The 27,739-nt window shown below is 38.9% G+C and overlaps 1 protein-coding gene across 1 annotated transcript in view; it reads right to left on the bottom strand.

Annotated features, from left to right (window-relative positions):
• CFAP99 (cilia and flagella associated protein 99) overlaps positions 1 to 27,739 on the bottom strand; it is a 64,317-nt gene that overhangs the window by 20,785 nt on the left and 15,793 nt on the right. Inside the window, exons 4-10 of the mRNA XM_075420390.1 lie at positions 25,318 to 25,412; positions 18,656 to 18,768; positions 16,189 to 16,363; positions 11,420 to 11,500; positions 7,148 to 7,207; positions 2,602 to 2,690; positions 167 to 371 (exon numbers count right to left, since the gene is read on the bottom strand). Coding sequence (XP_075276505.1) covers positions 167 to 371; positions 2,602 to 2,690; positions 7,148 to 7,207; positions 11,420 to 11,500; positions 16,189 to 16,363; positions 18,656 to 18,768; positions 25,318 to 25,412 — 818 coding nt within the window. The remainder of the gene's footprint in view (positions 1 to 166; positions 372 to 2,601; positions 2,691 to 7,147; positions 7,208 to 11,419; positions 11,501 to 16,188; positions 16,364 to 18,655; positions 18,769 to 25,317; positions 25,413 to 27,739) is intronic.

The following is a 27,739-nucleotide window of genomic DNA, read 5'->3' as shown; positions in this document are numbered from 1 at the left end:
GATTGCTATGTCTGGAAGTTATAGCACTATTTTTCTATTGTTTGCAGACCCCAGTGAGTAAAGACACTGTGTAGAACTTTTACACCTTCTTATAGTAGGTATCATCTGTGGTATGATTTGCACTGCTTGAATGTAAGCAAAATTTGAGCATCGTTGTACGTATTACCTCTTCTCTCATTAGCTCAGCTTTTTTCTTATTTTCTTGAGTTACATTCTGATGGGCTAGAACTGCCTCTTCATGACTCAGTTTCCCTTGAAGCCTCCTACACTCTATTTCAGCCAGCTGCTCTTCCAAATCTTTTCCACGCATCTGTTTTTGCCATTCCAAGAATTCAGATGGGTCTCCAGCCCCTTGTAGCAAATTCTCAATTCTGCAAGAGAGAAGAAAGAGTACGCTATTCTAGGGATCTGGCTCTGCAACACTGCCTTGGTTCGTGAAACATTTTTAGTAGTTTGTTATGATCTAAGGTGTTTGATTTCTGCAGGGAAAAAGGGCGGTCAACGCAAAATCATTTGACAGCGATACTTTAACTCCAGCCTAAGAGGTAGTTCATACTACCTGGAAAGCCTGGGAAAGCCAGGCTGGAAGAGAGTGCATGAGGGCATGGACCCGAAAGTTTTCAGTAAAAAAAAGCCCCAAGAGAGGGCAAACTTTAGCTATGTATGGATTCTCCTAAGCAGCAAGGAAAATCAGGCTGAAGATATGTACATTTTCTCAGAGGATTAATTTGCTTAGAGGTAGAACGACCACATACTTTTTCTCTTTGGCAATCTTCTTGTCCACTTTAACACAGAGAACTAAAAACTTTTCTGCTTAACTCTACTTCTGTTTTGTATTTTGTCAAGTAAATAATATTGCTGTAATGAGGCAAAGTAATATTCAGCTATTAAGCAAAACATTCTTATTTTTTGTGCTCGTCTGAGAGAGAAAAGCATAGCCAAGCCCTGGGGCAGGCCTATCAAAGTTCTGCAGCAGAGGACTGAAGGAGCCAAGAATTAGGGCAGAGACACAAAACTGCAGTGAATTGCGCCTTACTGCTGCTCCCTAATGCATATATGTATGTATCTGTTGTGTGTTAAATGCAGCTGAAGATTAAAACTTGGTATAAAATAGTGTTAAGTCACTCCTTTGCTGACTGGAACAAGATTCTGCCAGACGGTGTGAACAGTATCTTATGTAATATAAAAGAACCTCAATATACAGACATAGCTGATAACAGAAGCTGAGTGATGCATAATATTTTACTGCTAAAATCCTGGTCCATATACCAAAATTTGCCAGGTCCAAAGATTAAATCCAACCTTAGGCAGTCATTCCAGGACTTAAAATGCCAACAATATTTAGTGCTTAGCCTGCTAAATCGGGCGGATTAGAAATAATACTAAATCAATATGACATGATATAGGTTTTATCTTGGTTAAAATGACTAGAGAAAATGTTCTGTAATTCTAGTTGTAGAATACAACTTGCAGTGGCCATGCAGGAGTCACCCGCTCGCTAGTTAATGGCCACTGAAAACCTATGCTGCTGAATAAGGATTCCTTAGGTCAGAGGAATCCTTGTGTCAGGGTGCCTTAGAGCCTTAAGTGCACCAAAAGGACCTGCAGCCTCTTATTCCCCACCCCTGCCTAGGATTTAGTTGCTTGTGTTCAAAGTTAGCTCTGTTTCAGTGCAACTATGTAACGTTGGATCAGACGGGAGTGAAAAGAGCTGTGTGAGGAAGAGCTGTGAAAAGCCCCGTTGTGTGTGTAGAGTTTCTTCCCAGAAGCCACATTTAGGCAGCTGTTAACAGCCTTTGTCCTTGCCTAAGCTATGCTGTAGGTATGCCTGCGCCCAGCCTAGCACCTTGTTGACGCTGCCTTGTTCACTTGGCTTCCTGGCTTGACCTGGGCCCTGACTTGTCACATCTGGCAGTTGCTGGACCGTCCAATGATGTGCTGTCTGTCACTGGATCTGCTCTGCTGCCTTGCCAGGGTACTACGGAACTGAGCTGCGGACAGCAAGGGCATTGTCCCTGCATGCCTTTCTGTCACCCGCAGCTCCTGGCTCGTGTTGCCATGTGGAGCAGCACATTCGTAGTCCTCCATATCTTACTGTGATAGAAATCGACAGGTATTTTTGTATACATAGAAACAAGTTTTATATACATATAAACAAGTTCAAGTATCAAATTTGGCATGTAGCTGACCACAAACCATTGAAGAAAATGGAGGTATATGAAATGATTTGGCTTAATTTATATGCATCTTTTATAATGGACACAGAAATAGATGTGTATTTGCATTATTATTTATTCTGGGGAATCAAATATAACAAGTGATCCTTATTGGACTTTGCGGGTGGACACTAGCCAGAGTGCTAAGCCAGAACACAGTCCCACTGTATAGCATCTACAGTAAAACAATGACTTTAATGTAGACTTCCATTTCAGTCCACTTTTCTCTTTATTTGTCAACCATGTTTATAGAATAGCTCCCCAATGCCTTATAACAGATCCACTATTTTAGTTTACCTGGCATTTACGTAATTATTTTTAATGTGGTTAATTATTCTATACTCAGGGACGTGAAAACTAATCTGAGAAAAAACTGTGATTTTACCTCTTGAGCTCCTGTTCCATTTTCCGCTGATAGAGGGCGCCCTCTCTTAAAATAGCTGCAGCATTTAATTTAATAGGTATATTGTCAGCCTGTCAGGAAAGGGAATGTATATACTAGAGTTAGTAATGTAAACCGTGAAATAGAATATAAAAACATTTCAATGGGTTAAATAAATCGACCTAAGACAGCATAAATTTTTCTTAAAGCATTCATCTAGCATTAATCTGACATTCACAATGAAATTGCATGCTGTTCATGAACCACTCAAGCTGCTTAAGAAATCAGCAAAGTCCCCCAAGTGGATTATAAATTTGTAATCACTCTTGGACCATGTCAAATCCCATAGAACATGTTCACTTCCTTTCATTTTTTTCAGTGCTCATATACAGAGTGTGCAGGGATTCCATCTACTTTGGACAAAGAAAATAAACTGCTGCTCTCAAAGACGGCAAGTTAGCCAAAACCATGAAAGTAAAACATAAGCAGCACCTTTCATAGGAAGGTCTCAGAAGTGTTTTACAAACAATCACTATTAGAACTTCAGAATAGTTCCAAGACAACTGGCATCACCAATTGCCATATCCATTTTCTAGACAGTAGAAGTGGAGTACAGTTCTCAGTGACTTTCAGGCCTTGTGATGTAACTTGGACTAGATCTTGTGGCTGCTTTGCTGTTCTCCAAAGTATTGCCTGAGGAGGACTAACTCCCAGACAACCTCTAGACACTGAGGGAGGAGGGGAACAAACTCTCTGCCAGTTAAAAATGTTCCCTGCAGAAGTAGGCTATTCAGAAAAATTTTATCACCTTTGCAGACATGTATAATAGACCTGATCTGAACTGAGGCAGAGCAGTGCTGGTGGGGGAAGAACTGGCATCATTCCTGCAGAAAACAAAGCTTAGTCATGACACATTTGACCTAAATCCAAACAAGTGTTCAGAATCCAAACATGTATTTAAATTCCAAATTAGCAGCTTAATGAGTGGCTGACAAACAGATGCGCAGAATCACTCAAGCTACATACTGCAAATATTGTACGCACAAATACATACTGCCGTCTCCTGAAATGCATAAGCTAACTGGAAAAAGGATGCTTTGTAATTGATATTAAGTAGGTTGAGGGTAACAAACACATGCTATCACCTAGAAATTCACTAAGTAGAATTATTGTGTTTTCCACACAGATGCACATTTTAATCACCTGTCTGTCTCTTGATAAAATGATAATAACTCGAAGAATTTAGGAAAAGAATCCAAACCAATGTATCTTCCTTCTTTTGTTTGACTCGCTATACTTACTCTTGTTAATGCCTAATGGTGTCCTTCCTTCAGTTTCCCAGTTTATTAAACAGAAATATGACTGTATGACAATGAAACAGAAATATGACAGCCCATATAGTCAAAATAACTAGGACTCCCAAAATAACACCCCATATAGTCAGAGTAACTAGGACTTCCAAAATAGATGCAGACAGGTATGAGTAATATAACTGAATGGATTCTTCTACGTCATGTGATATCAAGGAAATTTTGAATTTTACTTGTTCTCTTCTGTTGTGACTTTTCTTCCCTTTTTTCAAGATGAGAAAATGGAAATAATCAGGAAAACTGCAGAACACTGTAATTCTTGTGGAAAAAACCTGTATTCGCTCTTTCTAGTGAACATACAATAGCTCACCAAAACCAATAACTATGTAAAGAGAAAGGCCTGATAGGAGCAAGAGGCAGACTGAGACAGAGTGGTGGTGCATCTGTGCTGACTTGTTCTTCCAGTGGAAAGGATGAATAGATATTTTGTAGCAGCAATGAGAAAGAGTTGCTGCAGCACATAATAAAAGTGTCTGAGATGAAAAAAATGTATTTAATACACTTTGGGCACTCTAAAAAGAGGAAAGAAAATACTAGTTGGTTAAAATATTATGTAATTTCATTAATTTGAGGACAGATTAAAATCTTGTTTATACATCTTGGATAAACCTTCCTTTTAGGATTAGTCTGCTCACAGAGTTGCACAGGCAGGAAGGCAGCAGGAATATAAAGTATTTTAAAAGTCAATAACAATATGCCTATCTCAGCTTGAGAGTTATAGCAGCATCTTGATTATCACCTAACCAGCCTTTAAGGCAACTGTGTTTAGATGAGGTAAACTGATTGTGTGCCTAGAAGAGATACTAGCAGGTGTTAGAGGTGGCCCTAGTCAATGGCATAAGAGGACAGATCCATATTTTTCATTATGCAATTTAGGTAGATGGTTTGATTCTCATTAGTCCGCACTATTTTAAATTATCAGAAAAGGAAGTGGAATATACAGAGTCTTAAACTAAGTCCACATACTTACAGGCCATATGTGTTTGGGTTAACTATGTATAGAATCATAGCATCATAGAATCATAGAATGGTTTGGGTTGGAAGGGACCTTAAGGATCATCTAGTTCCAACTCCCCTGCCATGGGTAGGGACACCTTCCACTAGACCAGGTTGCTCAGAGCTCCATCCAACCTGGCGTTGAACACTGCCAGGGAGGGGGCAGCCACAGCTTCTCTGGGCAACCTGGGCCAGTGTTTCATCACCCTCATGGGGAAGAATTTCTTCCTAATATCTAATCTAAATCTGCCCTCTTTTAGTTTAGAGCTGTTCCCCCTTGTCCTATCACTACACACCCTCATGAAAAGTCCCTCTCCATCCTCCCCGTAGGCCCCTCTCAGGTACTGGAAGGCTGCTATAAGGTCACCCTGGAGCCTTCTCTTCCCCAGGCTGAACAGCCCCAACTCCCGCCGTGTCCTTCTTGTGTTGGGGGCTCCAGAGCTGGACGCAGGACTCCAGGTGGGGTCTCACAAGAGCGGAATAAAGAGGCACAATCCCCTCCCTCGACCTGCTGGCCACGCTTCTCTTGATGCAGCCCAGGACACGGCTGGCTTTCTGGGCTGCAAGCGCACATTGCCGGCTCATGTTGAGCTTCTCATCCACCAGTACTCCCAAGTCCTTCTCCTCAGGGCTGCTCTCAAGTCACTCTCTGCCCAGCCTGTACTTGTGTTTGGGATTGCCCCACCCCACGTGCAGGACCTTGCACTTGGCCTCGTTGAACTTCATTCCTGTAAATTTTTCCTGTATTGTTTTTTTCTCCTCTTTTGAGTGCAGAAGGAACTGGGATCGTATTACTTTCCTGTAATTTAAATGCTGCTGAATTGTAAGCAAGCAGACTGAGTAGGTGATACTGTTATTAGAGATAACCTCAGTATGTGATAAATGCCAGATATGCTTTAGAAGTGGTTGCCAGATGCCCAGGTCCCCAAGCAGGGGATCAGTCATTCCAAAGTGGCTATGAGCTGCACCTAAATACATGGTTTTAAAGAGTAGGCAGACCTGCTCACAAGGTATTTGAGGTCACAATACAAGCACAGCTTCCCCATTAAATCATTCTGCATATGAACTAGAAACAAATGAAAGGTGACAGATTGAATAACATAAGACTGAAGATTATCTGTAGTACAGTTTTTGCAGAAATAGCAATATGAGTTTTCATGTGTTGTACTGTTAAGGCTGAACAGCCCATTTTCCACATTTACAAGTCTCTGACCCTTGGAAATAGTAGCAAAGAAGCAGTCAGCATAGTGGATTTTATTACCTCAGTGTGTGAGTAAAGGAAACAAGACAAATATCCAGACTGATTGTGTATTGTGTATCAGACAGCCATTAGCTGGAATGATTGCTCAGCATTCTTTAGGATCTCGTTTTGAAACTGATTTACAGAAGCAAGACTCTTCTGTCCCTGTGCTGAGTTCTTAAGCCAGGGGTTCACAATTCTTTATTTTTTTTCCTGTGAACTGTTCTCAGTCCTTACCATTTTACATAAAAACTTGGCCCGTTGGAATTGAAAACACTGTTAATGCAATATGATTATGTTGTGCAACTGCACACAACTTATCTGCCCAGGCCGCAGGGAATGAACAGGTCTTAACTGCCCTGACCAGCCTCACCTAGGACCTCCGCTCACACCCTCAGCTCACTGGTCCAGCAGCCCCACTTAAGCTCAGGTATGGGCTCCAGTCCTTTCCTGTTACATGGGAGGTGATTCTGCTCCTGGTTGCCTCTCCAGTTCTGTCTCCTGCTACCATAGACATGGGCTGCTGTTGTAGCCTTGTCCCCTGACTGGACTTCGTGGGTGAACCCCAGACCTGACTTGTCACCTTGCTTTGTCTAAAGGTGACTGGCTGTCAGCAGAACCTGTCACTACCACTAACTTCATGTTCAGATACTGTCGCCTGGTTGGTGAGGGCGCTGCCTGTGCTTTTATTATCTTTGGCTCCTTGTTTCTCTTCCCTCCTGGAGTAGCCACACTCTTGTTGCTCCCTGACCATTTGTTTGTGGATTGTTAATGGTGCATAAGCCAAAATTTATGAGCCATAGACACAATCCATCCCATTCTTCTGGCCACGTGTAAAAACATGGATTCCAGGTGAGTTTGCATCACCACAGAATTTGCATGTGTGTTTTTCACTCCAAAGTCTTCAAGTACATCTGACAACAGTACCTTAAAGGTTACTCACCTTGCTTTGGATCTTTTGAGCCTGCAATGCTGGTTTACTCTTCACACTGTCACGTGTGTTCTGCAGTTCAAACCAAAATACATTTCAGAGACAGATTTTCAAGTACTCAGGAAAAAAAACTATGTATTTATCAAAACTTATCCTTGAATATTCATCTGGAGTAACAAATATGATCACAGGCGATGTATTTTGGAATTGTTATAGCCACAAAAACTTGCTATGTACATGCAACTTAGTGGGAATATTTCATATCAAATGACCACACAAAGGAAGGTCCAAATACTGACTAAAATAATGCTAAAAAAGTAACAGTGATGTTTTATTTGACTATGAAGTATTATCTATACATAGAAATGTATTCAGCTCTTAGCTGACATGGATATTGGGAAGACAAAATAGAGCGTCAAAGCACACTTCATGAAATTGTTAAATAGTGGGAGAATTCTACTGATGGATATTAATTTCATTTTATGGTGTTAGCTACAGATACTGATGTGCAAGTGTCTGGTACCATGGGGATGAACACAGTGAATGGAACATATTGACGTGATGCTGAAATGAATATATTACATACATAGTTTGGTGACATAGTTGTAAACTGGGAATCAACCAAAGCAAGAATTCTGTGTGAAGTTTGCTGATGACACCAAACTGGGAGGAGTGGTGGATACACCAGAAGGCTGTGCTGCCATTCAGCGTGACCTGGACAGGCTGGAAAGTTGGGCAGAGAGGAACCTGATGAGGTTCAACAAGGGCAAGTGCAGGGCCCTGCACCTGGGGAGGAACAACCCCATGCACCAGTACAGGCTTGGGGCTGACCTGCTGGAGAGCAGCTCTGTGGAGAGGGACCTGGGTGTCCTGGTGGATGACAGGTTGACCATGAGCCAGCACTGTGCCCTGGCTGCCAAGAAAGCTAATGGGATCCTAGGATGCATTAGGAGGAGTGTGGCCAGCAGGTCGAGGGAGGTTCTCCTTCCCCTCTACACTGCCCTAGTGAGGCCCCATCTGGAGTCCTGTGTCCAGTTCTGGGCTCCCCACTTCAAGAAAGATGAGGAGCTACTGGAGAGAGTCCAGCGGAGGGCTACAAAAATGATGAGGGGGCTGGAGCATCTCTCCTACGAGGAGAGGCTGAGGGAGCTGGGCTTGTTCAGCCTGAAGAAGAGAAGGCTGAGAGGGGACCTAATATATTCTTATAAATATCTGAACGGTGGGCGTCAGGAGGATGGGGCCAGACTCTTTTCAGTGGTGCCCAGTGACAGGACAAGGGGCAATGGGCACAAACTGAAGCACAGGAAGTTCCGTCTGAACATGAGGAAGAACTTGTTCCCTCTGAGGGTGACGGAGCACTGGAACAGGCTGCCCAGGGAGGTTGTGGAGTCTCCTTCTCTGGAGATATTCAAGACCCACCTGGACAAGGTCCTCTGCTGCCTGCTGTAGGTGACCCTGCTTCAGCAGGAGGGTTGGACTAGATGATCGCCAGAGGTCCCTTCCAAACCCTACCATTCTGTGATTCTGTGATTCTGTGAATGGGACTGTATTCCCTCAGCTTGGCTGCTCTGTGTCATAAAAGTTAATGGAAAAACAATATGTGGGTTTAGAGGAATATTGCCAGTTTGGAGACTTGTTGGAGTAGTACCACAGGAAGACTGCTTGTCTCAAAATTAGGAGAATAATAAAGGGCCACCAGAAGTATAAGAAATGGAGGTTGTGCATTATGCATCCAAAGAGGCAAATGTTAGTATATTACATATGAAAACAATAACATGGATGTGAACTGACAGTACAGCTATAAATAGAATCATAGAATCCTTTAGGTTGGAGGAAACCTTCAAGATCATCCAGTCCAACCATTAACCTAACACCACTAAACCATGTCCCTAAGCTCTGCATCTATATGTCTTTTAAATACCTCCAGAGATGGTGCCTCAATGATAGCACATAATTCCTAACCCCACATAAACAAAGATTTTCAAATACTTAGAGTTATCTATAAATACTCCAGTCATTTTTCATCTTCATACTTGGGGATTTTTAGGTAATAAAGTATTTTGTAGCATACCTCTCCCTTTTGAGACTTCATAGTTGCACACCTGAACTGGTTAGCATTTGCTTCCAGGAGCAGATTCGAAAATTAAAGCAATTGCATTTAAATTCTCTAATAAGAATTTTCTGTCTCAAAAAGCCTTGCAGCCTAGACCAGTATATTAATTTGTTTCCAATGAATGAAAGCTTGACTTAATACTTATATGAATTTTCATTCCTGATTAAAGATTTGAAGTAGGCAAGTCTTGATTTTCTACATAGCTCTGCCTGGCTGTATCCTTTGCATAGGGCATCAGGCCTTTCACAGGTGTGCCCATATGAAACATGTTGCTCATCCAGAATTCAACTTAAAAGCTTCATAATTCTCTATGGCACATCAGTACCATAGGTAGTAACTGTTTCCACACAGCTAACAAACAATGGCTTTGTTTTTGAGTTAAATGAGAAGGTTATGATCAGGGGATCTGAGCACCAAGGGTTGCCCTAAGAGGCACACCCCTACAAGTAATTCCACCTGTCATTTTAAAGGGGGAAGCACAGACAGCCACATTTCTAGGTTTTGGATATTTCTTTGGGTTGTAAGCAGTAATCTCTACTCAAAGCTGTGAAACACAGATTAGATTTTCTGATGGCTTTCTGGACAGCAGCTGTCCGTAACACCAGTGCTTCCCTAACTGTCTAGGGTTTGGCTTCTAGTCTTCTCTCTCCTCACAGATGCTCAGGCGTGACAGTTAATAATGACAGTTATAGCTTCTGCAAGAATGCTATTAAACAAATGGCATTTTAAATTCATATTTCTTTTAGGACCAAACATTTCAGCTTACTTAGCAAACAGTCTAGGGAACTGACCTTTGTGAATGCTTTGGATGCCTTTTGTAACATTCCAGAGATGACAAAAACTGCTGTTATTGCAACTATTATTTCTGTGGTGGTTTTCTTTTCCTTTGTTCTTTGTATTAATGTATTTTCTCCACTAAAGAATGTGGCTGGTAGTTAAGTGATTTTATTGTCATAGATTTTTGCCAATGTAAGGCACTGTGATACCTTGCTTTTCCTCCCCAGTTTTTCTAGGAAGTTTGTACGTACAAATAAGCACACAAATAGGCGTGTGCTTTCTCCACAAAATGGAAATAATAAAAGAATAAAAAACAATGTTGTATTGTTTTATAATGAAATACCAAGCATAGGTAATGTGACAGGCCAGCAAAAGGAATGAAAAGTTTATCCCCCTAGAATCTATCACACATTAAAGCATTTACTGTAGTTTAGGAACAGAATCCAATGCCCCTTTCACAAGGACATGAGGAGAGCCCAGACCAGTGATAAATGCACTTGTACTGGCTAGTGAAAGCTAGAGTCAGGCATTTTCAGAACAGGGGTGGGAGAGTGCAGATAAAAAGGAGTCAAATAGCATGCCTTTTATCAAGCTTATGCTGTTATTTGCTTGGGTATGGTGATTGCAGTGTGGGGAGGAAGAAAGTGGAAAGTGACATTTAATTAATTCCCCTCCAAGGAGAAGACAACAACAATCTGCTTTAACTATGATAGGAGCTAACTCATTGATCAGGATTCCTATCAAGGTTTGGATCAAATAACTAGATCTGTTTCTTTTTTTTTTCCAGGCCCTCCCTTCTCCTGCTCTCTTAACACACAGACCATGTACTCCACTTCTTTACAAATCATGATGACTTCCCACTCTCCCAGCCTGCTGAGAGTATCGAGTCTGCACAAAAAAGAAGTCAGAATCTGCTGATATTTTAAAACAGTGGATGATGACACGTGGTTATTTATCAGCTACTATAGAAAACAAACAGAAATATTGAACACATTTTGTATTTGGAAGCCTTAATGATTAAGTGAATACCTTAAATATCCACATGTCCTATGGGAGTAAAAGAGCCATCAAACTATTTCAAGCTTGTGAAGAGAAGAAAGTAATCGTGTTTCTGCTACCTCACATGGCTGCTTGCATAATTTCTCACATAGTACTCGTATAGTGAATAAAAGGTGGACCTTGGCTCAGACAATTAGTAATAAAAAAAGGAAGATTGAAAAGGGTGATAGAACACAATAGAGGATACTTCATGACTGCAGAGAAAGAGCCAGGAGCTATTAGGCACAAACCCAAATACGTTTCAGATAAAGTTTGAAGACTTGTGAAAATGGAACATTACAGAAGAAACAGGTTAGAAGAAAGGAAAGACTAGAACAAGAACATAATACACTTACTTCTGCTTTTTGGCGATTTTTTGTTTTGATTTCCTCTAGTTGCTTTTTTTCCTTTGGAGGTTTGTAGGTGCTTGAAGGAGCCTATATTAAAAGGCAATAGTCTCCACAGTATGGGGTATAAAACATTCCAAGCAACACAATCTTGCAGGAAAAAAACAAATTCACTTTTACTGTAGAACAGCTGCAGTTATTTTTTAAATATTGATTCTTTTCTATTAGAGCCAGTATAGAAGACATGGACAGATTCCAATTAGCTGGAACTACCCAGGCTTTTCAGTCCTGTCCAATGTAATATAAGCCCTGGACAAAAGACCAGAAGGAAAGAAAAATCTGAAACTGGTACAAGAAAGGCTAACGAAATAATAAATCCTATAGGCCCTATCGAGGGGAAAAAGAATTTTCCAGAAGGGGAAAAGTTCTGTTTGGCATCTCATGAACTTCAGCTCCACAGCACTGACAGCCAGATAGGGCAGCTGAATAAAGTTAAGCTGTGGAGCTCTTTGGCACGGTGTGTGGTGGTAGTGAGAAGTTACAGGGACTCCAAGGAAGTTTAGGGGAGAGAAATCCTTCGAAATTTATTGAATACCCAGGAATTTCATTGTCACTGAGGAAGTCTTTGAGCTGAAATGGTGGGAGACTGAGAAGGCAGTTGCAGAAAGCAGCAGCTATTCTTGTCCTGTCCCCGTAGTCTTCCTAGACATCTGTGTTGGGCCACTGCTGGAGAAAATACACTGGGCAAAATGGGCCTTTGCTCTCGTCTACTACGGCTGGCTTTATGTCCTTGCAAGGGAATACCACTGGAGGTGAGATTAAACGTTTGGAGGTAGAGGACTGAGAGAGCCCTCCTAGCATTGGTCAAAGATGTGGGAAAGCAGTCACATGCCTGAAAGTGCTACAGATGAAATGACCAGGAAAGATTTATCACCTGGCTGTCATATGGATCAACAGGAGACCAGGGGTTTGAATTCGGCTGACACTTCTGGGGGATTTCAATATTTGCTTGAGCAATAAACTTTGCCCAGAAGCAAACTCTGAAAAAAGACCGGATGTCTCCTTCCTATGTGGGTGAGATAGTCTGACAGTGTACTGGACATCTGCTTAAATATTTATTTTGCTAAAAATGTTCTAGCTTAATTAGAAATTACAGAAAACATTGAGGAATTAATGGGAAACATCTGTAATCTGTATTGTACTGGAGGTCAGTTTAGGGAATGTGAGGATCCCATCTAGCTTTATTGGACTATATAAAGAGCTATGCTTCAAAAAACTCATGGATCTGATGTACTTTCCACTGTCTTTGCTATTTGACATCATTATCTATGGGCAAAACAAATGCACAAACAGAAGAAGCTGGCAATTAAATGCACTGGTGAGACTGCTCAAGTATTTTTGTGAGCATTTTAAGTGAAGTAGAACTGAAAGTATTTCCCAGCAATATCTAAGAATTTTTATTATGCTTTTACGGATGGAGAAATTAAAGCCCAGAGGATTTGCAAAGAGTTGCACAGGCAGTGTGTATCAGTTTATTTCACTCTTCTTCCTAGTCATGTGCTTTACCTGCAAAACTGTACTCATCTGCCAGTGTAAGCTGCAAATCTCTCTTCAGAAAGTGCTGGGCTTATTCGAAGTAATTTAAGGAGGAGACTTTTCAATCAATCAGCTCTGTTTCAAAAATGATCTTAGCCTTGTAATTTAGCCCTCAGATACCATGGTGATGAGTATCAGTCAGACAGACAGATAGACAATACAGCAATTACCCAGTTGCCAGAAGAGGATGAATAAGTCACTGTAAGTAAATTGTAAATTTCAGCAATAGAGAGATCAAAAAGGCCAAACTATACCTACTTAATCCTAATGTGAAAAAAGGGGGCTGCGGGTAAGTGACACCAACCTTGCTTTTCCTCTCCAGCCCGTGGTCAGGCTCACCTACGCTTTCTGGATATCCTGCTACCACAGGGATTTATTTTAGGGAGTACGTACCACAAAAAGTTTAAGGAAGAACAAAATGAATAATCACTTGAACTTTGGGAGTCATCACTCTTTTTTTAAAGTTACTGTCATAAGATTGACAAGGGCAAGCTAATGCAATGCTATTTTATTAAGAGCTTCTACTTTTATACATAACAAGATCATAAAGATAAATATATTGTTGGGTCTATATATTTGCAAACAAAATCCTCTCTATTGGCCAAATAAATTCACCCATTAATTTAAACTCATGAAACACAGCTGAAGTAATATGGAAAACGTCTAAAAAATACACTAAATGTGGCTGAATGGTGTTACAATAACATGTCAGTGCAGCCTTTTTATTTTTTAACTACGTTATTGGTCTACAGAAAATCTAAAAATAAAATAATTGCATAATCTTATTATTCTAGCACAGAGGTGATAGTAAAAGAAGTGATTTTATTTGTAACTCAAGGCCAAGATATCAAAGGAAGTTAAATGAGTCCAAATAATTTTGCATGTTATCAGGTTTAAGCACCTGTCTCCATTTGCTTCCTTTGCAAACTTCAAGCTAAGCACTCATTTTCTTTGTAGACTTGTATTTATGAATGTGTGTACGCATATGTGCATGCTTGTGTATGCATTCATGTGCTTGTGTGCAAAGGACAATAGAGATAAGAATGTATAATCTTTAGACTAAATATTTAGAGTGAAAAGTTTCATTATTAAATTTCAGAATTAAAGTGTTTTTCCTTTCCACTTAATGCCCCTCATTTCTGATGAATGTTCATGATGATGAATGATTATCCTAACCTTCTAGGCCTATGTGACTCCAGTGAAACTTTCCAAGGACAGTGGAGAGTCCCATCTCAATATAGATCACTGAGCAAGACAACTACCCTGCCTTCTGCCATAACCCCCATCTCCAGTCCTCTCCTGGAAAGCAGCAGGTGTTCAGTGTTACAGGACAGCAGTGCTATCCCAGCTCCCAAGCTCAAGGTATGTGATACGTCTCAGCTTGCTTTGCGTTTTGTCTCTACTATAGAATATAATGCAACCTAGCAGAGAGAAGTACCTAAAATAATAATCCTATTAATCATAATGAACTGATTTCACCAGAGGGATGCAATAACTTATCAGTAGTCATTGCTCAAAATCCAGACGCCTCCACAGGTATTCATACAGCTGTTTCAAAGTTGAGCAGTAACTACGCCTGTAGTTACCGTGACTACAATAGTCCCTGCTAATATGCCACATGACAAGTTCTTTGACACGTGCATGAGAAAGAAGTGATATCTCATAAACCTAACAATTTTGTGAGAAAATGGATGAAAACGTTTCTATAGCAGATTATGGAATGTAATCTGGAAGAGCTTTATTTCCATGCATTTCTCTCAATTACATCTAACTCTCCTCCATACAGCAGCCAAAACTATGGCCTGCTCTCACTTTGCTAACTCTTTCTTGCCTTCTGGGCTGATTTTCAGTCTCTGTTCACTTCAGGATCTGAAATGGTGATACTGGCAACAATATGGCAAATTAAAGTGAAGTTTAATTTGCTGAGATAGGTACAGAACTGAGCACAACATATGTCACTACTACACTGATGGTTTTAGATTCACATAAGCTTTTAAATTTGCAGACTTGGCCAGAATGTAAACTGAATTTAGTATAATCCTAACAACATAAATGAATTTCAGTAAATGCTTCCGCATTAAAGCAAATTTATTCTAAGAGGGGCTGCACAGCATAAAGGTACTAAAATGACAGCAATATGACTCATTCCTATACTGATTAAGTAGTTATTAAATGCAGTTTTTCAGAGCCTGGTATTAAGCTGTTTCAATGTAAAATCCCATTAACTGTATAACACACTACCATTACATTGCGCTGCTGTCCTAAGATGTAAATGGTTTCTGAGAGCATTCAACACAAGTATTATTTAAAACCTGAAGTGCTAATACAAGGTGGCACATAATGCCCAAAACTTTGAATTCCAAGCTCACCTCTCACTGCATTTAAATATAGACTATTTTGGAGTCTTTATTAAGTTAGTCATAGCAGCTTGATCCCAAATCCCGTTTGCCTTAACCCAGTGAGACAGCTTAAAACCAGTTGTGCCTCTCCGATTTGTACCACTGTAACTGAATCACAATCTTAGACAATGAGTAAAATAAAAGCATAGTATTTAAAAGATAAATATAGTCTCATTTATAGGTGAGCAATAAATTAATCTGAAAAACCTGAATTTTAGACAATCAACAGTAATACAAATAGAAAGGAATAAAATTCCACCCTCAAAGAGGAGCTGCAAACCTAGAGTCCGTCTCACCTCCGGTGAAATTGCTTTGCCATTTATTACAATGAGAGCTCATCTATAAAAAATCTGTCTAAGTTTATAAAAAATTTTCATTTGAATGTTCTTTTCTTACCTGCTTCACTGCATTATCCAAATCAAACAGCTTACAAATCCAAGGACTGCCAGAAACACTTGTATCAATGCTGTCATCAGTTTGTACCTATTGTATAGTTCTACCACCAAAAGTCACAAAACAACTACAGGAACCAACCTTTCCCCTTTCCCTTGTTTGGCTTACAATTTGCTTACACAACATTCACTGAAATGAAAGAAATGAGTTTGGGTTTTTTTTAGAAATCTGATCTTCAGTAACACAGAATATTACAAAAATCCTTGTTGATCTGTCAATAGTTGTAGATTTTCCACCATTATTTTTAAAGAGACTATGGACTCCCCTATCAAGATTTTGTGCATAAGCATACATAAAACTTAGTATCTCTAAAAGCATAAAAAAACTCACAGGTGGCCTCTTTTCCAGTACAGGTATTGGCCGAGGTATAGGAATGGCACGTGGTTTGGGTACAGTCAAATTAAATTTCTTTGGCTGAGTGACCGTCGAAGTCTTGACAGTGGTAGTAGGATTACTTAATTTATCTGTGAGCTGTTCAACCAGTTGCTGTACTTTTGGCTGCCATCTTCAAACAAAAACAGATTTTTCAATTTTATTTCATTTCTTTCTTTCATACAAACTTACATGCAGTATATGAGGTTGGCATTGGTGCAAATTCTGTAAGGCTTTCAGCCATTCAATTTTAATAAAATTGACCTATGAATCTGTATTCATGATTTGCTTGGACTGGGTTACTTCACCTCTTGATAGATGCTAGTCCATTCAGACTACTAGTAGCGAACTAGCCACAGTTTTTACTGAATAAGCAGCGATGTCGCCAGTCCGTTTCACAGCAGTACCAGACTAGGGATCAGAAAAGCAGCTGTCACAAACTCAGTGCATATTTAACATACTTAGATGAAGAGACTATGAACAAACAGTGGTCTGAGTATTGCCACTTTTACCAACTGACAGAGCACACATAAATCAATCTCATAGCACCGGCAGTTCTAATAAAAAAAAATAGAAAGGTGTAAGGAGTTTGGTGAAATAGCAAATGAACCCTCAGTGAACCCTGTGGGGCAGTCACGACGATTTTGATTTCTCGGTGTTTGGATTTTGGCTTGTATGAAGGTTCAGACTTCTTCCAAGGAATGGCAGGAAGAGTCAGAATTCAAGGTGAGACACAAACAAGTGATCACAGGGCTAATTATGGTGACAGCTTCATGTCAGTTATTCCTCTTCTATATGCGTTCTATCCTTAGGTATTGCACATGCAATGGAGCTTACCCAGAACATAAAAAGCAGCTGACTATACAAATTTACAGTACATTTTAGATTTACATGTTACAATGTAAAAGGCCATTAAAAATGGAATGTAAAATGTTACATTTTACATTTACATTATGTAATTTTTACATTACATAGAGTACAAATTTACAGCTTATGTGACTGTTACCTTAGCTAGGACTGTCATTATGCGATGAGGCTTGCAAGTAACTTCTGCAAGTAATGCAGCGCCATTAAATTAAATAGGACTCTTTATGTTAACCTCATTGACATTAGAAAGAGGAACACAAAGACATATTTAAAAGAATTTAAGCTAGTGAACTAATTAAACTGATCAATGCATCCCGAGCCCCCTTGAAGGAAGTTTTAAACCAAATAACCAAATATGCTCTTTAACATTTGTGTACAACTTATATTTACTACTTCTATGCAAAACACGTGCGTTACCTTGAATGTAATTGGCTGTGAAGGACAGCTCCAATAAGCTTAGTGTTAATGAAACTAGCAATAAATTAAGCATCTGACTGCATGCATATGTGTATATAAAAACTGCGTGGATATGTGTGTCTCTCTATACATCTCTATCTGTATCTTTATACTATTGGAAGCGTATGTTATAATTAGAAATACTACACTGGAATATATTGAGTCAAATTCTGCCTTCAGATATATCCCTGCAGTTCCTGTAGAACTGAGTGGAATTTGGAGTACTGCAAGCCAAATCTATACTATGCATTGCTAATTTGGCATACTCTACATAGTATGAAAGAATGAAATCTGTTGACTTTGATATGACTGTTGGAACTAGATGCAAACTCTTTTTCAGCTGACATTGTTTGTAACATATTTTTGTCTAACAGTGTTTGCCATCATCTGGGTTAACCCGTACCACAGTGAGGAGGATGTGTGACTGCAGTCACATAGGTGTACCAATGCTAGCTCTAATTTATCTGTCCTGGGTAAAAACAGGAGTGAAACAGTAGGCTGCAGAGCTACTGTTCCCTCGCATGAAAACGCTCCAGTTTGGCAAGGGTACTCATGCTACTGTACCACCACCTAACCAATGTGTGGACACAATTGGCACCTCAGAGCATTTAAACTGTTAAATGGTGCTGCAATTGTGTAACTAAATAATAATTTTAAAACACTTGTTTACATGCTTATCTGATTTGCTCAAAAGGGATTTTATGACCATTGGCTTAAACAGGTCTGTGCATAAAGCCAAACTCAGGGAAGTCAAACATCTTTTTTCATACACTTAATGTCACACAGATGTTGAAGTGACTTACGAGGCATAAGTCTAACTCTGTAAGATATTTTGAACCTTCTATTTTTGTCTTCAGAGTATGATGTTTGATCTACTCAGGGGCACTGAGAAACACATGTACAACAGCTGTGAAGGGATTTTTCTATGAGAGAACCCTGCCTCTGGGTAAGTAAAAGGGATTACTGTAGTCTCATGACGACAAGAAGGGTTCCGAGTGACTTCAATAGGAGAAACACTTTAACAGCAAATTGAACTTCCAGGGGAAGCTTTCCCCAGCATTTAAACTTTGATGTGGCCACAGGCTACTTAAGTACTGCTTACCTTAGCAGTGGATCAATCCAGTTCTCTTTTACATACAGTGAATCGTAGAACCGGCTCCATTCATCTTTTATCCATGTGTTCAAATACAAGGCATTGAAGAAGAATCTAAGAAACTAACAATAAGTGATTGCTTTTAAATATGAATACTGAAGGTATGAGGTATATAAGCCTACAAAAAGATAGTTGCTTTTACTACAAACGCTGCGAAGAACTTGCTTGTATTTTACCCTGTAATTACAATCATAGGTGCTGGATATTTGTAGATTCTTCGTAGTTCTGTTAGGACAGCCCCACGTCTTTCAGTCCTGTTTTGTGAAACACTAATAGATACTAAAATATTTTTAGTGGCCTAAAAAAACATCTAGAGACTACAACATGGGGATGGCTTGATGCATCTTTAATCTGCTTCAAACATTGTGAAACAAAAGTTTTTATTCAAAGTTAATTACTACTGCAATACACTGATTTTAGTGTAATTGTACAATAGCGTTTCAGAGTCTAATATATGCACAATCAACTCCTGCTTATCTATATCTATATCTACATCTACATCTATATCTATATCTATATCTATATCTATATCTATATCTATATCTATATCTATATCTATATCTATATCTATATCTATATCTCTAATCTATATCTATATCTATATCTATATCTATATCTATATCTATCTCAGGCCTGACACTGCACCTGAATTGTTTAAGTTCCTTTAGGCTCCCTGGGAACTGGGCAGGGAGAACTGCTGAGAACTATAGTAACTGCTATACAATATGGTTTCTTCTTTTACTGAAATATAATTAATTGGCATATTCCTATTAAACTAGAAGACTGAAATTTGGCACACTTACACACTGTAGGGCTCTACATGCTGGAGAAATAGCAACTAACATTTGAACTGCTGTTTCCCACTGGAGTTCACCAGAAGGTCAGGAGCCTTTCTTTAAAACTTCAACTGCTCAAATGGCCTTTTGAAACAGACTCTTGAAAAACGGCACTCAGATTCAGTGTGTATCATTTACAGCAACATAAATTCCAACTTGAACCTGAACTTTTTAATTAAAATTCTTGGAAATGAAAGTACAAGCAAGTACCATGCTGAAATAATCCCAATAATAGGAAAAGGCATGCTAAATAATATAGACTGCTGTGTGCAGTCACTTGAGAAGCTTCAAATGGAGACTGCAGAGCTTATTGGTTCAGACTTGGCATCAGCCCGTTCTTGGGTTGGTTTCCACAGAGCCATATAGGTCTTTGTATTGAGTTTTTAATTCTGGAGGACTACCAAAAAGCTTCTTAATTCACATGTGCTGCCAGGCTCAAGGTGGATCAGAGCTTTGTGAATAATTCAGCTGTAAAGAATTCAGATTTGACTCAAGGTGTTAGCTGCAGATGTTCAACAGGTGTGCAAAGCCTGCTACTTGAATGCCATAGTCTTGATGTGACCATTTCCAGGGAATTAACCTGTAAATTTAGTCTTATTTTCATCTATTGTGTTTTTGGTAGAGTCAAAAGACTGATCAACAACTGAGGGACTACATGAATATTATCCCCTTGGATTCCCATTCTTGCCTAGAAACTACTGCTCTTCCCCAAAACTGCAGATGCTGGTATATCAACACATCATCCAAAAGAAGATATGTCATCCCTAAAAGCACGACTATAAACTGGGTGTTGAATTGTGAAGAATTTGATATTTTGGTGCTTCCAGATTCAGTGGAGTTTGCTAAGTATATGGTAAGGCATGCATTTCATCCCATTGGTCTAGAAACTCATTCATTCTCCTTATGGAGAATATTTCTCTGTAGTGCATGCATGTTGGATTACATTTTTCACCTAACATAGTAATTTGTACTTATGCAATGTATAAATAAAATGCTAGAAGTCCAGACAGAGTTCATACTCTCCAACAAAACTGATGAACTGTAGATACACTACTTCTACCAGTTATCGTAGCGAAATTTTACATCCACATATCCCAGCTGTACATATGATTATAGACCCAGAGAACATGTCACCTGCCAAAGTACTCTTACCTTATGGAAGGCCCCAACTATACACAAAGTTTATAAAAAATGTGTTTTTAAACCCCTGTAAGCAAGTGTGTACACAGTGGTAGATTGAACATGAGCTGATCTACTTAAAATGAGGCAGACTCTGAGGGGTGAAGCTAGTTTCACATTTCTAGGAGAGCTCACAGAAGTTGTTGATCTGCAGGTGGTGATTTCTAAATTCTCCAGTTTTCTTTCACTAGTTTTCATTTAGCTGAATTCCTTCCTCTGCATCCTCAGTATTCCTCTTTTATAGCCTACTCCATCCTCAGAGGCTTCAGTCAGTTGTCTACTACGTCGCCACATGAAACTAAGCCTCTGAACTGTTGTTTCAGCTCTCCCTGACTTATCTTCTCCATCTAGGTCTTCTAGATGCTATAACTATCTTTTACAAAGTATTTGCAACTCAACTATCTCTTCAAGGCAGATGAAACTATAATAAAGGCATACAGTTAGTGATTTCTAGCTGTGGTATCTAACAGCTGGCTATTACGCTTTGAAGCTTTCTACTGCAACACCAGTTATGTACTGGTTATTAACATTTCACACTGATTAAGACAAATGGGTAATTATGTGACTGATAAATGCTATGATGTTCTCCTGTGAGGTACAGAGAATGGTTAACTCTGTAATCAGATATCAATACTGTGATGCATATTTTAGTAGTTTTAGTCACAGTCCCCAGAGAAATGCTATGATAATGATATGCCCCCATTATGCATCCTGCTAGACAGGCTTTGAATGCTGCCCTGGAGCGGGTAGTCAGGCAATCAGAGATTGCATATGGCAATGCAGGATTACCAGACATCATTTCTGACCAGAGTTTTCCTGGGCCAAAGTCCACAATCTTGGTTTTGATAATCTATATCACAGACGGTGAATGTGGGCAGAATAATACCTGTGAAGCCACAGCACATTTCTTCTCTTAACAATAGAAACTTTTGTGTTTTGTGAACAGAATTAGTAGGAAAAATCTCTTATATCTCTGTTTTGTCTTTGGCCACATGTGACATAGGTGACAACTCCAATATCAGCAGTCGTTGCTTTTATAGCAGCAAAATGCCTCTTGAGGTTCTCACAGATTTCTGTTTGGACGTTACCAGCATCTGTCTCCCTAGAGAAGTCACTGGACAGTCATTTTGGTAACAGCATTATTCTGCTTACTCCTCTGTCTTGAGTGTTCCAAGAGTTTCACTACTCACAGAGCTTGATAACTAAGATTCATCTCCCTTCTAGAAGTGGTGGAATTACACCAGAAATTAATTGTACCCATTTTTACTATTTTCCTGTACTCTGGCTGCAGTAAGACAAGTGTGTATAATTAAAGACTGTCTTGTAATGCATTTTTACAGGTGGGCTGAATTAATACCTTGCTTTTGGGAATTTGAACATGCCCTGCTAATATTCTTAATGTACTTTTACACAGTGGGATTGTATAGATTTCTGAAAGGCAAATAAAAAATGGGATGTTTCCTCATCTGGTATTATGTTTACATTCACATAATTGTTTGCAGAGTTGATATCCTTATATTCACAACACACGCTTTTGACTCTTGAGTTAAGGAAGTAACTGCAAGAAACAGCAGGTTCTGTTTCTCCACATAGATCAGCCACTACCTGACAATGAAACTATTTTGGCTGTACACACCCACAGCTATTTGCTGTAGTAGCAAATGCAATCAAGGAGGTTCCTGTCCACTCCTCTCTTTATCTGTTGATTCTTTCCCTTGTATTATAGTTCAGTTACTCAGCTATGCCACCTCAATGACCTGTAGGATTGTACCTTTCAACTGCAACAGAGAAATCAAGTGGAAGGCAAGAAGCTCTTAAGAAGGCTTTCCTATGAAGAAATTGTAATGGGCAACTCTACTTTGAGGATCCTGAGGTAAAGGTGTAGAGAAAAGCATCCCAGCATGCTCTCAGGTCCTCCTGCCATTGTATGGTCCAACTTGGACTTTCTTTACCCCCATGTCCACCATGAGGCTGAACTTGTCCTACTATTCCTATCTCATCATAATAGCAATTACAATATCCAGTTCTTATATAGTGATTTTCCTTTGCAGGTCTCAGAAGTTCTTTATGAAGAGCTTCGCTGCTGTTAGAAGCAATCAGAACATGAAACAGAACAAGATGCGTTCTTGAATGCTAGCAACAAAACACTAGTTACTTTACATTTTTTTAAAGGCAGTTATGAAATTATAAAGCTGTTTACTTCAACTTTTTATTTCAACCGTGTATTCTCTCTAACATACAAACGTTTAAATTTTACAACAAATATAAAAGAATAACATGTATGAATAATAGAACAGAAAAATAGGCTTGAGCTAGCAATGCATAGCTAAGTTCATAAAAGAACAATCACACTAAAGTTACAGAATTGGGTTTTGTCCTATGGTTCTGTAATTATACAACCATAAAGAATTTTTGCATGTATACTTAACATTACAGAATGAGGAGTTATGATTCTCTGTTCAAGCATGTGAACATGTGTTAGTGAGGTAGCATTATTATTCTCCCTGGATATATTGCCTAATGAAAATATTTGAATGTGCATCAATCATAGGGAAACACTGTGACTTTGATGTGAATGGATTCCATCATGTAGTCCTTCAAGAGAAGGTCTACACACACAAATTGACTTTACTCAACTGCATAGTCCATCTTATTTCATGAAGACTACTCATTTGAGTAAGGTTTATCTGCATGATTAAGAAAATTCCATTCAGCCTGTGATAGGCAGAAAATTTTCTTTTTTAATTGAAGCAAATCTATTCTAAGTAAATGTACGTGAATAATTTTTCTGTATCTATCTCAACTGAACTCAGAGACAATAGTCATCAGGCCAAATCTACAGGTCAGCACCCTGAAGGAGAATCCCAAATTTCTGACAACTTCTGTTGCTAAGGCTGCAGATCCGCCTTCTGCTCGTTTTGTCTCTGTTGCTGGGGGGACCAAATGCTGCTTCTAAATCCTCTGCTGCAGGTGCATTAATATAATCTAGCATCACTTTGGAGACAAAGAACCTCTTCTAATGCACGAGAAGGAAACATAGGTACCATGGTGATGAGGATCTCGTAAGATACTTAAACGAAGAAAGTTACATCTAGAGGAAGAAAAGTAGCAGGTGCAGACCATCGCATAATACAGCACTTCCCTATCAGAAAAGAGTTATTCCAGACAATGAAGGAGAAATTATCTGAAATAGAACATCAGGGCACTGACGCTTAAGCCATGTAAAGCTAGGTGAACGGAATCAACAAGAGAGAACTGGCATGAAGTGGGAAAATTGTGTTGCTAGCTGAATGAGCTCAAGATGCATCCAATCCGGTGGCTTATGCCTAAGATGTTTACCAAAGGAGGGGCTGGGAGAGCATTTTAGACAGAGTGATTTGTCTGTCTACCAGATTATGATAATTCTTCCAGCCACTTCTCTGTTCTTTCTGACAGTTAATGAAATGTGTCATTTTTGTCTCTGAATGGAATTAATAAAAACCATTCCATAGTAAGTCCATCAAAACAAAGTGAATAGAGTGTTTCTAAAACATTATGCAGATACCCTAACCTACCGTCTCGCTACATATTACAAAGCAACTGTACTCATTAAAAAGACACTGGCATCCACATGAACAGTCAAAATAATCAGTATAAGGATAAACCTTAGTGTTTTGAGTATGAATTACTAAAATTTGCCTCTCTCTTGAATTCCACTTTTAGTATTCAAACACCGTGTTTGAACTACGCTTTGAAACATCTTCATGATTGAAATTTACATATGCTGTGTCACCAGTAGTTTAATTTTTAGCCTGTTTTCCTAAGAAAACAGGGCTTATGAGAAAGCATTGCCACTCACTTTATCTCTCTGCCCCTCTTTACAACATAGCTTTTAAGGTAATCATCACTTTCAACCATTTTGAAAGAGAAGCATTAGATATTTATATTTCTACAAATTTAATGAAAATTAGCAAACAAATAGTGGAGTGAACCCCAGATTTGTGACTCCAGAGAGGAATAGGCTGGCAGAACTCTGTTGTCATGCTTTCTATTTGGCTGCAATGGCTTGGTCAATCGCACATACGTTGTAACTGGGTAATTGGTACATGCGTAGCTCCAAAAAAGCAATTGTTTTTTGGGAAGGAGAAAAAGCCATGGAAGGATAATAGGCTTTATAATTGAAGTGGTAGTGGGTTGCTCAGGCAAAAAAGAACACTATCAGCAGGAACTGCAAGTTTCAACAGATTCACTGCGTATGGGAAAAACCTCTGCTGCCAAGAGTCAAAGAAAGTGAGCAGAGCCAAGAATGAGTATGCAAGTTGGAGGGACAACTGTAAATCATACGAACTGTAAATCATGTGATTATTCTACCTTCTCAAATTATATAAAATACATTTTAAATTAATCTCTGACTGAACATGAGACAGTCACTGCCTAGGCGTAGAAATTAAAGTTTTTTGTGATAACAAAATACTAATTTAATTTCTGAATTTAAACAGAAAATAACACTAAGTCCTCAATTTAAATTATCCTGAAAGTTGAGAAAAGTCATCTGATTAATGAAACACAATGAAGAGATCATTAATTATTTTTTAAAATATTCTGTACTTTTATTACCTTTTGCATTTTTGCAGTGTCCAGAGATTTCACAATTCTGCTGAAGTGCTGAAGACCGAGCTCTTCTAGTTGAAAAGTAGCCAGGTAGCAAATAACTATCAAAAGATACATACATTTAAAACACATCAGGAAATTCTAATAAACCTATACCCTGTACTCAGCATATTCTGAGATTTAGACTGTTACTTTAATTTTAAACAGTCTTCAATATTGTTTATCTAACTGAGCAATGCTTGACAATGAGAAGTTGTAATATGAAGTTATAATGTTAACCCTATGTTCTCTATTAGCATCGTGACTCTATGCTATGGTTCATATAAATCAGTTATCTCTTTCGTGAGTCAGATCCAAGCTAGTGCAAATATACATATTTTATGGAATTTTAACAGCTGAGGATCTGGCCACTTACACAAAAAATGTAAAACAATTGTAGCTCTCTCAAGTCATTCACAGAGGTCTTTCTGGTGCCTGCAAATATCTGTCTGCAAAACTGGGAGATCTACCATACCAGCGTTGGGAATCCTGTATGCTGAAGGTAAGATCTTGCCATGATTTCACAGTCATTTCAGTATGCCAACATCACCACTAAAATAAGCAGTTCTGTCAATTCCTAATTGCTTCTTCTCATCCCCTCCTTTTACTTCCTGCTGTTTCTTCTCTTGGGCAAGTTCAGTCACCCACACAGCCAAGTTAAAAAAGGTGGTGAATTTTAACCTGAAGCACTTTCTTGATCAGTTCACTGAACGGCCGCTAAACACAAGTTCTAACTCAAGAGAAGATATGACATAGGGGTGAGGGTGAGTAGCCAGTGATGAGAAAAAGAGTGGCTTGTTCCTTTGGATAGTAGTATCAGATTATACAACAACTATCTGTATATTCCATCTGTGAAATTCTGTGTTAGTCTGGCAATAAGGCAGGGAGAAGAAGAGTCAGATGGCTCCTGAGAGACGTGACTGAAAAGTTTCTGACAGTATTACATTGTTGGAAACAGCTGTCTTTTAGTGTAACCAAAATTTTCAGTGCAAGCAACTTATTCTGAGAAAATTTTATGTGAACAGGAGACATAAAAGAAAGCTTGATAGTGAATTTTTCAACATACTCTGTTCTTAATGTTTTCAGAGAGGATAGCTCTTATACTTCTGTTCCAAAATCATAGTTTATCATGATAACAATATTGTACATAACAAAAATTTTAAATGTAAAATACAATTCTTTTTTTTTTTTGCAAGTGACCATTTTGCAGAAAGTGTTGTAATCTCTGTTTTTATTGTGTATTAGAATAAAACCAAGTTTTTAAATTGTGAAATTCTCTGGGGAATACAAATCTGATTCTTACACCCCTCTCTGGCAAGTATGCAGTTTGATACAGGAAGAGGCACAGTCAGTGCTCTGAGATTTTTGCAGACCTGTAAAGTTCATGAGCTCCTGTATCAGCTTTCCTTTGACCATATTCACTTTGATCAGCCAGGCTTCACTGGCACTGCAGTATTTTAGCTGCCACCAAATGGTAATGATAAAATCAGTAAATTCTGAGCAATGGGCTGTAGCCAACTCAGTGTATCGTTAGGCTTCAATCTTGTGCTTTAGCATAGCAACATATTTAAGCAGTCTTAGCAGAATATACATTTATCTCCTACAAGCTTTATTAAATTCAAATCTGCTCACACATAGCAACAGCCTTTATAAGCAGCTTTGATCATTTAAGTGTCAATGCAGCTTGGCAAAGGCAACCACAATCAGCTTAAAAAAAAGTAAGCCAATGACCTTAGACTTTCAACTTGTTGATAAAGGAAAATTTTCCGGGGCCTACTGCCTGCCTATGATTAATGGAGGCTTTTGAGTGGACCGGTCCTGACAATCCAATTATAGCAACACTCAGCTTAAAGGTATAATTTATGTGCCCCAGACACTGAAAAACATGGCTTTGGAGAAATGGAGACAACGAAGCATTACCATTTAGAATAAACTCAATATACTATTAATTTAATCCTTGACAGTTTAGGTGCCCTTTCATTTATTATTTGATTTAGATTTCTGTACCTTTCCAGATTGTGACAGAAGCAACCAGAATTGCCATAAAAACTGAATAGCTTTTAAAACATAAAGTGTAGATATGTTAGATATGTTTTTTGTATTTTTCAACCATTTTGAATTAAATTGACTGGACTTTTCAAAGTACCCACACAGCTTCAGAAGATATCTGACTTAGAGAACTAAAGCCAGCGCGATTTGTGATTCCAACTTATTTAGGGACTTAATAAATCAACCTCAGTATATGTGTATTAAAATGCATAGCATAAAAATATTTTTTACGTTACTTTTTAATGTACTCCTCAATGCCTGAAATAACTTTGGGCATAGTAACTACTCTGATTAACTACCTCAAGCTACCAGATATAGTTGTATTGTAACTGTTTCTAAC

The sequence above is a fragment of the Opisthocomus hoazin genome, chromosome 5, assembly GCF_030867145.1.
Source record: "Opisthocomus hoazin isolate bOpiHoa1 chromosome 5, bOpiHoa1.hap1, whole genome shotgun sequence".
NCBI lineage: Eukaryota > Metazoa > Chordata > Aves > Opisthocomiformes > Opisthocomidae > Opisthocomus > Opisthocomus hoazin.
Note: the sequence above shows the minus strand (reverse complement) of the source record. Positions and strands in the feature narration are given on the sequence as shown.